General features: G+C 43.2%; 1 protein-coding gene across 2 annotated transcripts in view; it reads left to right on the forward strand.

Annotated features, from left to right (window-relative positions):
• Positions 1-939: 939 nt before the first annotated feature.
• The window catches only part of LOC106613076 (transmembrane protein 150A), a 90983-nt gene continuing 78570 nt past the window's right edge, over positions 940-13352 (forward strand). For both annotated transcript variants that reach the window (XM_014214989.2, XM_014214973.2), the window contains exons 1-2: positions 940-1229; positions 1542-1807. Coding sequence is in view for 1 of the 2 variants with exons in the window: in XM_014214973.2 (XP_014070448.1) it covers positions 1647-1807 (161 nt within the window). In the remaining variant the exon portion in view is untranslated. The remainder of the gene's footprint in view (positions 1230-1541; positions 1808-13352) is intronic.

A 13352-nucleotide genomic window follows, 5' to 3' on the forward strand; every position in this document is an offset into this window, starting at 1 on the left:
CTTGCCTAAATAACTGCATGTAACTCCCCTCCTGAAAAAATAACATGAAATTGCTAGACAACCTGTTTGTGTCATGCTTATGTTTGCAATAGCCTACTGTTTCAACAGACAAATAACTATGTTTGTTCAAATTGTTTTGTGTACAAGTAGGCTAGCTGAAAGGAGGTAGGCTAGTGGATCTCACATGCACAGAAATCTCCATATGTTTAGCAACAGCGAGTTGGGTTCCAGAAAATCTTCACCCATATGGTCCCCAAGCAAACATTGGCCGTGCTGTGGTCAATGGTTCGAATGGGTATGGCCCCTTGGATTCCTGAGAGCTAGTTTTCAACCTAGTCATATTGATGATGGATGAATGTGCTAAAATGGATTCCCTACGGATTTAGATGTAATGTACATGATACAGTTGTGCAACTTCTAGTATGCTATGCTTATTTCCTGCTACCTATTTGGTTTGACCTGAAGGTCTTCTTTCCTTCAAAATATTGGACTGAAAGGAGATGATGACAGGATGTCAGACTATTGAGACACACCATGGTATCAAGAATATTTATCCCAAGGCATGCATACCCAACTGGGTAATTGGGATTTAGGCCTAGTTAATACACTGAGTAACAACAATGTAATTCCAAGAGTAATGAGAATAATATGATTGAGTAAAATATTAGGAACAACAAACAAATAAAAAATTAGGAACAACAAACAAACAAAGCAAATAGGCCTAATTACTTTCCCCAATAGATAAAATGCAGGCTGGAACATCAACGCATTGGAGGCGCGAGAAAAACATAGTTGCACTTGATTTAGTTCACGCGACCGGAGTTCGTCCTTTATGGCCGTTGGATTGCCAGTCATTTCTGCACATCTACTCCAACCGGCGCACATTGGTGAGTGAAATTGAATCCACTCATTCTCGCGTCTGTGGGAGGAGTCCAGATCAACAGCTGGCTGGCTCGCTTTGATGCTTTTTGACACCGCGATACACTGTCTGTGCCCTTAGAAAAAAACACAAATTGTCCCATTCAAAGAAGAAAAACGGACAAGGAGGACTTAAAACTACCCAAAGATTTGATGGACTATTGCAACTGCATCGTTGAATTAACTGATATTAGTTTTTCGTGAGAAACACCGGAGATTTGCCTCGTTAAAAGGTGACCATCATTGGATTGTCTTTTGACAGAGGTGTTGCAGCTAGCTGAAGGCGCGCAGACGAGCAAGAAGAAACAAAGGTGAGAGCGGAAAACTTGATTCTAATCCAAAAGGGAAAAAGTGATATACTGACAATGTGTCTTATCTTTAGTTCCTATAACAATTTGCTAGAGTTGATATCTAGGGAATTCAGCATCAAACCTCTAACTGAAGTTATGCAAATGTTGGACATAAAATTCTGCCATTTTGCTGCGAAATTGTCAAAAAGCTAATCATCTGGTGTGTTTACACTATAAACCAGGCGGCTAAAATAGCTAACTGATCTGACCTGATGATAGCCAATAGTGACAACACGATGATGTTGAGTATTTATAAATGTTTCCTCTTTCTAGATTGGACACGTCGCCGCTTTACTCTCTCCCTTTCCTCGCACCCAACTTGGGGCCCAAGTCACGAACAAATCGGCTGAGATGCAGCTGCCAGTCACCTTGAGTTAAATGGTAGTTCATGAGAGGAGAGTGCAAGTTTGGCCAAGGACGAGGAGAAAGAAGAAGACGGATTCCCGAAGCGGAGGGACAGGACGGGGAGTGGACATGTCTTTTTGGGCGATACTACCTGTCAGTCTGCCTGCCTTGACCATCACTGGAATTTGGGTTGTGTGAGTGTCTCTTTGTTTTTGTTTTAATCTGGGCTTGAACCCAAAGGCAGGCAGGTGGTGATATTGAGCAGTTTCATTGTACTGCCCAAAGGGAACGTATGCAGCAAGCTATACACTCCTATCCCCCGTGGACAGGTACTACATAAAACATTCTCGTTTTAGGCTGCAAAGGTGTCTATTTCCTCCTTACCTTGATTTAATGTCGAGATGGTGGATAAAAAAAAATATGCATACTTTCTTTATGAAACACCATTTTCCATCACCATTTAAGAGTGGCTAAATGCTAGTCCTGGATGTTGCGTATTGCGTTCAGACAATCAGGTTGCAGCAGTCTGTTGTTTACCCTTGGTCTGAACGCTGTACACAATGTCAGGAATTAGCATTAGCCACCCTAGCATGGTGGTGTAAAATGGTGTTTCATAAAGAAAGTACGCATATTTTCAAATCTTTTCCCTTTTTTCCAGAAAATCTGAATGAAGAATGTTTTATGTACGAACCGGTCCACGGGATACGAGTGTATCACAGGAGGCTGCTGAGAGGACGATGGCTCATAATAATGGATGAATGGAGTCAATGGAATGGTATCAAACACATGAAACACATGTGTTTGATGAGTTAGATTAACATTCCATTTATTCTGTTCCAGCTATTACTGTGAGCCTGTCCTCCCCAAATAAGGAGAGACTGAGAGAAGGAAAGATGGACAGGGAGGAAGGGGTGTTGGCTGCTGTGTTGCTGCCAGTTTCCTCTCACCTATTTCTAGGCTTGGGCGGTATACCGTATGCTGGGATATTTGGACATAGCCACTGGATGGTTTTTCAATACTGTCAATACCGTTGAAACTATTTTTGAAACAAATGTTTTTCAATTCATTTTAGTATTTGTAGCTACTTTTTAAGTAAATAACTGCAGTCAACTTGTGCAATACCATAGGTCATACCATACCATATAATATAATATAATAATACCATAGGTCGCAGTTGTAAATGAGAACTTGTTCCCAACTTGCCTACCTGGTTAAATAAAGGTGAAATAAAATAAAAATAAAGCATGTTCTTCATTTCACCTGTCACATATCCTCTTTGGGCTAGGGGGCACTATTTTCACGTCCGGATGAAAAGTGTGCCCAAAGTAAACTGCCTGCTACTCAGGCCCGGAAGCTAGGATATGCATATAGTTGGTAGATTTGGATAGAAAACACTCTAAAGTTTCTAAAACTGTTAGAATTATGTCTGTGAGTATAACAGAACTTATTTGTCAGGCGAAACCCCGAGGACAAACCATCCAGGAATTTTTTTGTTGTTGAGGTCACTCTCTTTGATTTCTATGGGGAACTAGATTTATGAGGGACCTGGTTGCAGTTCCTAGGGCTTCCACTAGATGTCAACAGTCTTTAGAAATTGGTTGATGTTTTTCCTTTGAGAAATGAAGAAGTAGCCCTTTCCTTTCTGAGTGTAGAGCCAAGTATACTGTTTTGTTTGGGGCGCGTGACCTGGAGCTCGCTCCACTTTCATTTTATCCGCTATTGAACACAGTTTATTCCGTCTTAAATTTGATCGATTATTTACGTTTTAAAATACCTAAAGTTGGATTAGGAAAGTTGTTTGGTGTTTGGATCAGGTTTACAGGTAACTTATTAGATACTTTGTAGTCATGTTGGGCGAGTTGGAACCGGTGTATTTTCTGAATCAAACGCGCCAAATAAATGGACATTTTGGGGATATAACAACAGAATTTATCGAACAAAAGGACCATTTGTGATGTTTAATGGACATATTGGAGTGCCAACAGAAGAAGATATTATATCGTTATTTCTGACTTTTGTGTAGCACCTGCCTGGTTGAAATCTGATTTTCATGTGTTGGTATGCTGGGCACTGTCCTCAGATAATCACATGGTTTGCTTTCGCCGTAAAGCCTTTTTGAAATCTGACACTGCGGCTGGATTAACAAGAAGTTAATCTTTAAACCGATGTATAACACTTCTATGATTTATGAATTATTATTATGAGTATTTCTGTTTTTGAATTTGGCGCGCTGCAATTTCACTGGGTGTTGTCAACGGGATTGGCGCACGAAGGGGTCCATAAGAAGTTAATTTAACATTATGAAGCTTACATGCTGACCACACCGCTCGTGTCTCCTGAGCGAGTGTTGCAAAATACATTTTAACATACATGTTATTCAATCATTTCACCCACACTGCTCACGAGCGTCTGCGTAGCTAGGCTAGAACTTGGTTCTATTTGTGACGCTCGACGCCCTGCAAGTCCTGCCTCTCCCATCTCCTCATTGGTTTTTAGGAGCATATACCCACGTGGGTGATTGAAAGATGAACTGAGTGTAACAGTATAGCTGCCATCCCTCTCCTCGCCCCAACCTGGGCTCGAACCAGGCACACATCAACAACTGACACCCACAATGCATCGTTACCCATCGCTCCACAAAAGCCGCGGCTCTTGCAGAGCAAGGGGAACAACTACTTCAAGGTCTCAGAGTGAGTGACGTCACCGACTGAAACGCTATTAGCGTGCACCACCGCTAACTAGCTAGCCATTTCACATCGGTTACACTCACCCCCCTTTTGACCTCCTCCTTTTCCGCAGCAACCAGTGATCCGGGTCAACAGGATCAATGTAACAGTATAGCTTCCATCCCTCTCCTCGCCCCTACCTGGGCTGGAACCAGGGACCCTCTGCACACATCAACAACTGACACCCACGAAGCATCGTTACCTATCACTCCACAAAAGCCGCGGCTCTTGCAGAGCAAGGGGAACAACTACTTCAAGGTCTCAGAGCAAGTGACGTCACCGATTGAAACGCTATTAGCGCGCACCACCGCTAACTAGCTAGTCATTTCACATCGGTTACACTAGGTCCACACTCCAGACCAGTCAGTTGTGGTAATGCACCTTAAAGTTGGTTGCCAACCGCCATATAAAGTCCAAAGAAGAAGAAGCCTGAAGGAGGAGAGATTCCTAGAAATGAACTCGGTTGACCGTTTAATCTGTGGATTAATTGTCGGAGTAGAGGACCTTGTGCATTTCAGGTAAAATAATAACCCAATGTTTATATCCCAGGACAAATTAGCTAGCAACAGCAAGTTAGCGAGATAAATTGCCATAAATGTTTAATGCTTTTTGACATGTCCCCAAATTAATATAATTGGTTCAGAGTTTGTTTTGATATTTCAACCTGTGTCCTGATCGCGTCTGGTGTGGGGGGACAAAATCAACTTGCGCGAACGCGAACGCGGACGCACGCGAGCCTGCAGTCTGGTCAGCATGTTACCATAGTTCACCAGAACAATTGAGCCAGTCACCTATTTGTTTGTAAATAGCACAACGGGAGAAAGGGGGAGCAGGTGAGTCCAGCTGTGTATTGAGAGGGGTCATGTTTTATATTGAAAGTCAAGTGTTTTTTTTATTTCAGTAGAGTGATCAGGGACGTGCAACTATAGTTTTCCTTCACAGAAAATAAATAGGTGCAACACATTTGGCAGAAAATAAGTTAATTTTCATCAGATGACAACAGAAGTGCAACGCTATTTGGCTGGCAGAGTAAATGAGTTTACAATGAAGAAGCAAGGTATTTTTTGCACGACCATCATATTTATAATGTTTATCATAGAAAAAATATAGCCAGCTACATTTCCTAATGTTTTGCTTAAAGTTAATCTTGCATTTTAGCAAGAAAAGTAGGCTGGCTACAAAGAGAAAAGAAAAGTACCGGAGAAAAGTATCTTCACATCAGTCAGAGCGCTGTCTGCTAATAGAATGCCAGTTTGTGAATTCTCATCATAGTGGAGAAGTCCAACTGAACCACAAAATTAGTCTTGATGCTGAGCAGAAATACAATAAGAAGCATTTTAGATCTGCGTTTACGAAACGCAGCAAGATATTTCTTTCTGTTTTATCTTTTTTCATGTGTGAAAAACGCAGAATTCTGCATGAACACGACCTGTAAATTTAACTTGCTAGTTATTTAAGTAAGTGGCTGAATTAATACGTTGACGGGCATCATATTGTGTTAGCTTTCTGCCATGTTTGAGAAGGCAAGCCCTTTGGATTAGTTATATGTACAGCTGCCACTGCTATCTTGATTTCCTTGCATTTCTTTATTTTCCTCTGTTCTCGGTTCATTTTCTCCTTCCCCCTCTTCTCCGAGCTGGCCTGTTGCCCTAGCGACTCGACTCCACACAGCTACAGCGTGTACACATGCTGCTCCAGAGCCAGTACTGTTGTTCCTGTAGACAAACATGCATCCAAAACTTTGTTCATTTGCACAATGGCTCTCCTTCACATTTGCTTGTAAATGTCCAAACTCACCAGAAATGACATTCGGTAGTTCCTACCAACAGTGCCTTCGGGAAGTATTCAGACCCCTTGACTTTTTCCACATTTTGTTACGTTACAGGCTTATTCTAAAATGGATTAAGTTCTTTTTTTCCTTCATCAATCTACACACAACACCACATAATAACAAAACAAAAACTTTGTTTATTTCTTTTATTGCAAATGTGTAAAGATTTAACAAAATAAATACTTTATTAAATTATTTTTCCCCCTCATCTATCTACACACAATACCCCATAATGACAAAGCAAAAACAGGTTTTTAGAAATGTTAGCAAATTTATTAAAAAGAAAAAAACAGAAATACCTTGACTCGAAATTGAGCTCAAATGCATCCTGTTTCCATTGATCATCCTTGAGATGTTTCTACAACTTGATTGGAGTCCACCTGTGGTAAATTCAATTGATTGAACAAGATTTGGAAAGGCACACACCTGTCTGTACAGTATAAGGTCCCACAGTTGACAGTGCATGGCGCCCCCTTGTATACTAAGCTGGTACCGTAAATTCCGGACTATAAGCCGCAACTTTTTTCCCACGCTTTGAACCCCGCGGCTTAAACAATGACGCGGCTAATATATGGATTTTTCCCGCTTTCAATTAAAAAAAAAAAACACATTCTGTGACGTGCTCAGTTTTTTGGCGCCATGAAGCTTTCATTAGACCAATGAAATTGCCGAACGGGTTAATGTCAAACAACTTTTTTGTTTACTGTTTAGATTAAATCGAGCGCGGTAGTCATTTTATCACCCTCATCATGGCAAAGACACGGAGAAATGCATATGATGCAGCTTTCAAGTTGAAGGCAATTGATCTGGCTGTTGGAAAAGGAAATAGAGCTGCTGCACGGGAGCTTGGTCTTAATGAGTCGATGATAAGACGTTGGAAACAGCAGCGTGAGGAATTGACTCAGTGCAAAAAGACAACTAAAGCTTACTGCTAATTTTTTGTTACAAGCCGTGTTTCGTTAAAGCCTATTTATTTTTGTTACAAGCCGTGTTTCGTTAAAACCTGTGTAAAGTTAATTTGTTTCAATTTACCGGTAGGCACCTGCGGCTTATAGACATGTGCGGCTTATTTATGTTCAAAATAATACTTTTTTTAAAATTCAGTGGGTGCGGCTTATATTCAGGTGCGCTTAATAGTCCGGAATTTACGGTAATACCGTAAATCCCGGGATGAGAGAAGGACCATATGAACATCTGGATACTGCCCAACCCTACCTATTCCCTTCTTGTCCAGTGGGCCTCACAAGGCTGCCCTGTCTTCCAGAGCAGTCAATGGTCCCTTTCCCTGGGCAGCGGAATTGAAAAGGCACGCTTTGTTACGTAAAAGCCCTCCTCCCACTGCCATGGCTGGGTGGAAGTAGGGTAAATACTGGGCTGTCGGGGTAGTCAGAGTTCTTATTCAGGGCTTTCACACGGGAACACGCAACACACACACACACACACACACACACACCCACACCCACACGGTAAGCCCTTCTCAGCCCTGCACCATGAAAGAGCTACTCAGAGCTAGACGATGACTTGACTTTATGGTCCACCCATAGCTAGCCAGCTTCTTACGCTGATTCTTCCATTGACCTTTCAGTTCACTAATGTTTAAATAAAAATGATGTTTTATTGAAGAGCTGTGTTTCAATTCAGTACAGTGGCCTTTTTTCCCATGCTCTTCAAAATGCCGAAAACAAGTGTCCGAAAATGCTAATATTATATTGACCATTTTAGATGTAGCTTAGAGGTAGCCTGAGGTAAGTTAATGTGTACTGATAGTCAGACATTCAACTCTTCTCTGTTTTGTTTCAGTGAATTAAATCTTAGATGTTGATTTGATTACAGAACAACAAATGATAGCAGCACTCTCTCTGACATTTCACCTCCATTTAATTTATCATGAGACATTTCTGCAGTAAGACCTTTTTAGATTCAACAGTCTCTCTACATTTCTGTTCAGTTTATAGTTGTCCATACTTGGATATTATTGTCCAAAAACTGTTACCAAAATCCACACGTGACTTGGACTACAGTACTAGCTTATGCATGTGCCCAAAACCTAAGCTGCAGTCTCGGCTGACATTGTGTTCTTTTGTAGTGTTCCAGAATGTACAGATTCTAGAAGTTTCCATAGGAAAACATGGCTTTCCCTTCTGCTGCCTCCCAGTCATGCAATTATAGCCAAACCACACACACACACAACCACAACTCAGTCCACGGATGTAAGCATGTCTATTATTATCGTGCCACCATATACAGCCCATATAGCTAGTATCAAGGCAAAGAAAGAGCACTTTATTTAGAGATTGTCTTTAACCAAACCACACTTGGTGTTATTTTAACTTCAAGAACTCCATGAGTTCACAAATATGGGTTTGAGGAAAAGGGAAAAACTGGTTAAAAACAGTTAGCCAGCCCAGCGAGGCGTGACTGTTCAGGTTGAGTGAATGTGGTGATTGTGTTCCTGCAGGAGAACTCTTTTTTTTCGAACTCTGTCCTCTCAATGTTTTAGAAACCCTGAGAGGCCCATGCAGGGTGAGGACACTTTCGGTAATCTATTACTACCTGTGTCTGTCATTCACACCTACCTGTCCTATTTTCACTTTGTGTGTGTGTGTGTGTGTGTGTGTGTGTGTGTGTGTGTGTGTGTGTGTGTGTGTGTGTGTGTGTGTGTGTGTGTGTGGTAGCGTACACAAGCTGATTTGTATTTTGGGAGCAGTTACTTGGTGTTTTGAGGCTCGTAGACTAGCTAGTGTTTATCTCTTTTTCTCTCTCCCTCTCTTTTTATCCCCCTCTCTTTCACTTTTATCCCCCTGTTTAAAGTTAGTGAGGAAAATGTAAGTCTCCAGCTTCAGTGATTTTTGCAATTCGTTCTAGTCACTGGCAGCAGAGAACTGGAAGGAAAGGCGGCCAAAGGAGGTGTTGGCTTTGGGGATGACCAGTGAGATATACCTGCTGGAGCGCGTGCTACGGGTGGGTGTTGTTATCGTGACCAGTGAGCTGAGATAAGGCAGAGCTTTACCTAGCATAGACTTATAGATGACCTGGAGCCAGTGGGTCTGGCGACGAATATGTAGCGACGGCCAGCCGACTAGAGCATACAGGTCGCAGTGGTGGGTGGTATAAGGCGCTTTGGTGATAAAATGGATGGCACTGTGATAGACTACATCCAGTTTGCTGAGTAGAGTGTTGGGGGTTATTTTGTAAATGACATCGCCGAAGTCAAGGATCAGTAGGATAGTCAGTTTTACGAGGGTATGTTTGGCAGCATGAGTGAAGGAGGCTTTGTTGCGAAGTAGGAAGCCGATTCTAGATTTCATTTTGGATTGGAGATGTTTGATATGAGTTTGGATGGAGAGTTTACAGTCTAGCCAGACACCTTGGTATTTGTAGTTGTCCACGTATTCTAGGTCAGAACCGTCCAGAGTAGTGATGCTAGTCGGGCAGGCGGGTGCGGGCAGTGAACGGTTGAAAAGCATGCATTTGGTTTTGCTAGCGTTTAAGAGCAGTTGGAGGCCACGGAAGGAGTGTTGTCTGGCATCGAAGCTTGTTTGGAGGTTAGTTAACACAGTGTCCAAAGAAGGGCCAGATGTATACAGAATGGTGTCATCTGCATAGAGGTGGATCAGGGAATCACCCGCAGCAAGAGCAACATCGTTGATATATACAGAGAAAAGAGTCGGTCCAAGAATTGAACCCTGTGGTACCCCCATAGAGACTGCCAGAAACACGGACAACAGGCCCTCTGATTTTACACACTGAACTCTGTCTGCGAAATGGTTGGTGAACCAGGTGAGGCAGTCATTTGAGAAAACAAGGCTATTGAGTCTGCCGATAAGAATACGGTGATTGACAGAGTCGAAAGCCTTGGCCAGGTCGATGAAGACGGCTGCACAGTACTGTCTTTTATCGATGGCGGTTATGATATTGTTTAGTACCTTGAGCGTGGTTGAGGTGCACCCGTGATCAGCTCAGAAACCGGATTGCACAGCGGAGAAGGTACGGTGGGATTCGAAATGGTCAGTGAACTGTTTATTAACTTCGCTTTCAAAGACTTTAGAAAGGCAGGGCAGGGTGGATATAGGTCTGTAACAGTTTTGGGTCTAGAGTGTCACCCCCTTTGAAGAGGGGGAGGACCGCAGCAGCTTTCCAATCTTTAGGGATCTCAGACGAAACGGAAGAGAGGTTGAACAGACTGGTAATAGGTGTTGTAACAATGGTGGCGGATCATTTTAGAAAGAGAGGGTCCAGGTTGTCTAGCCCAGTTTATTTGTATGGGTCCAGGTTTTGCAGCTCTTTCAGAATATCTACGATCTGGATTTGGGTGAAAGAGAAGCTGGGGAGGCTCGGGCAAGTAGCTGCGAGGGGTGCGGAGCTGTTGGCCGGGGTTGGGGTAGCCAGGAGGAAAGCATGGCCAGCCGTAGAGAAATGCTTATTGAAATTTTCGATTATCATGGATTTATCGGTGGTGACAGTGTTACCTAGCCTAAGTGCAGTGAGCAGCTGGGAGGAGGTGCTCTTGTTCTCCATGGACTTTACAGTGTCCCAAAACTTTTTGGAGTTAGAGCTACAGGATGCAAATTTCTGTTTGAAAAAGCTAAAAGCTAGCTAGCGTTTGACAGTGATGAGGGGTGGTTGTTTGACCGCGGACCCATAGTGGATGCAGGCAATGAGGCAGTGATCGCCGAGATCCTGATTGAAAACAGCAGAGGTGTATTTGGAGGGCAAGTTGGTCAGGATAATATCTATGAGGGTGCCCATGTTTACGCATTTAGGGTTGTACCTGGTGGTTTCCTTGATAATTTGTGTGAGATTGAGGGCATCTAGCTTAGATTGTAGGACTGCTGGGGTGTTAAGCATATCCCAGTTTAGGACACCTAACAGAACAAGCTCTGAAGATAGATGGGGGGCAATCAATTCACATATGGTGTCCAGGGCACAGCTGGGAGCTGAGGGGGTCTATAACAGGCGGCAACAGCGAGAGACTTATTTCTGGAGAGTAATTTTTTTAATTAGAAGCTCGAACTGTTTGGGCATAGACCTGGAAAGTATGACAGAACTTTGCAAGCTATCTCTGCAGTAGATTGCAACTCTTCCCCCTTTGGCAGTTCTATCTTGACGGAAAATCTCAGAATGTTTGGTGGCCTTCCTAAGCCAGGATTCAGACACGGCAAGGACATCAGGGTTGGTGGAGTGAGCTAAAATAGTGAGTAAAACAAACTTAGGGAAGAGGCTTCTGATGTTAACATGCATGAAACCAAGGCTTTTTCGATTACAGAAGTCAACAAATGAGAGTGCCTGGGGACACGCAGGGCCTGGGTTAGTCTCCACATCACCCGAGGAACAGAGGAGGAGTAGGATGAGGGTACGGCTAAAGGCTAGCAAAACTGGTCATCTAGTGCGTTGGGGACAGAGAATAAAAGGAGCAGATTTCTGGGAGTGGTAGAATAGATTCAGGGCATAATGTGCAGACAGGGGTATGGTGGGGTGCAGGTACAGTGGAGGTAAGCCCAGGCACTGAGTGATGATAAGAGAGGTTGCATCTCTGGACATGCTGGTTATACTGGGTGAGGTCACCGTATGTGTGGGAGGTGGGACAAAGGAGGTATCTAAGGCATGTACAGTGGGACTAGGGGCTCCGTAGTAAACTAAAACAATGATAATTATCCTAAACAACAGTATATAAGGCATATTGACATTTGAGTGAGACATAAAGCGAGGCATAAAGCAATCACAGGTGTTGATTGGGAGAGCTAGCTAAGTCAACAACGGGTAAGACAACAACAACAGGTAAAATGGCGATGAATGGGCAGAGAGGGTCGGTTAACTACACACAGGGCCTGAGTTCGGAACTAGGGCTGACAGATAAACAAAGGTAAACAAAGTGGAGTACCGTGATAAATGAATAGTCCAGCAGGCATCAGCTATGTAGCCAAGTGATCATAGGTTTCAGTGTACAGCAATAGATGGAACAGGAAAGCCGCGGGGTAGTCATTGCTACGCTAGCACGCGGGAGACACAGCGTTTAAAGTTAGCAGTCCGGGGTAAGGAGAAACATCTGCTCCGTCGTCCGGCAAATGCCAGTTGAAGGCACAACTGATGGAATTACGTCTGCGGACCAGTCATGGTGGTACGGCGGGGCGCTGTGTCGACGAAGGGACCGGGCCAGATGGCGAAGGAGGTATTGTAGTCATGGTAATTTAGTTTGCTAGCCAGGAGATGCGCCTGGCTCAGGACTAGCTTTGGGGCTGGGTCACTCAGTGGCAGCTAGCTAGCTGTGATGATCAATGGTCCAGGGTTTATGACAGGAATCTGGCGTTGTAGTGGAGAAAAACAGTCCAAGGCTGGCAGATATTATCCAGGCTAAAAAAAACGGCTGGTGCCTGAGCAGAGGGTATAGGCCGCTAGCAGTGGCTAACAATGACTGACTAAATAGCTAGTAACTTAGCTAATTAGCTGGTTAACTTCTGATGAAAGTTTTGGCTATAGGGTCTAAAAAAATTGCGGATCCGTGTCACATTGAGTGAGGCGGGTTACCGGATGGTATATTTAATTTAAAAATGGAAAAAGAGATTGTAAAATAAATTGGAATATATATACAAAAAAGACGAAAAATACAAACGAAAAGAGGACAACAAACCACTTCTGCACTGCTACGCCATCTTGGATACAAATAAAGTTCTTAATATGTTTTCTGAATAGTGCATGGATGGCAACAAATGAATGATGTGTTGTTAATGGGCTTTCTCTATTCTGATTTGTTTGATACTAAACCAAACTACAGTAGGACAAAAGCTGAGGGTGAATAGGGCTCCAGACTGCGACCATTTCGTCACATTTTGCGACCCTTTGACTTGGCTGTGCAGTTACATTTTGAATTGGTCACATCGGTGCGAGCTGCACATTCTGCATCAGGGATGGGCAACACCAAAAATCTGAAATCATGAGGGGCCACAGTGGCGGAGAGAAAAACGTTCTACAGCAAATTTCCTGCAATTCTACACATTTTGCCAAATCAATGGGGGACCCCGGTAGGGTTGGGCAGTATCCAGATTTTCATACCGTCCTTCTCTCATACTGGGATATACGGTATTACCGGCTTAGTACACAAGGCGGCGCCCAAAAAAACGCAAAAAAGCCCATTGGGCGTCTATTACCAGAAGGCTAACACAATAAGCTAACACGTCACCTTAT

Source organism: Salmo salar, chromosome ssa01 (genome assembly GCF_905237065.1).
Source record: "Salmo salar chromosome ssa01, Ssal_v3.1, whole genome shotgun sequence".
Lineage (NCBI taxonomy): Eukaryota > Metazoa > Chordata > Actinopteri > Salmoniformes > Salmonidae > Salmo > Salmo salar.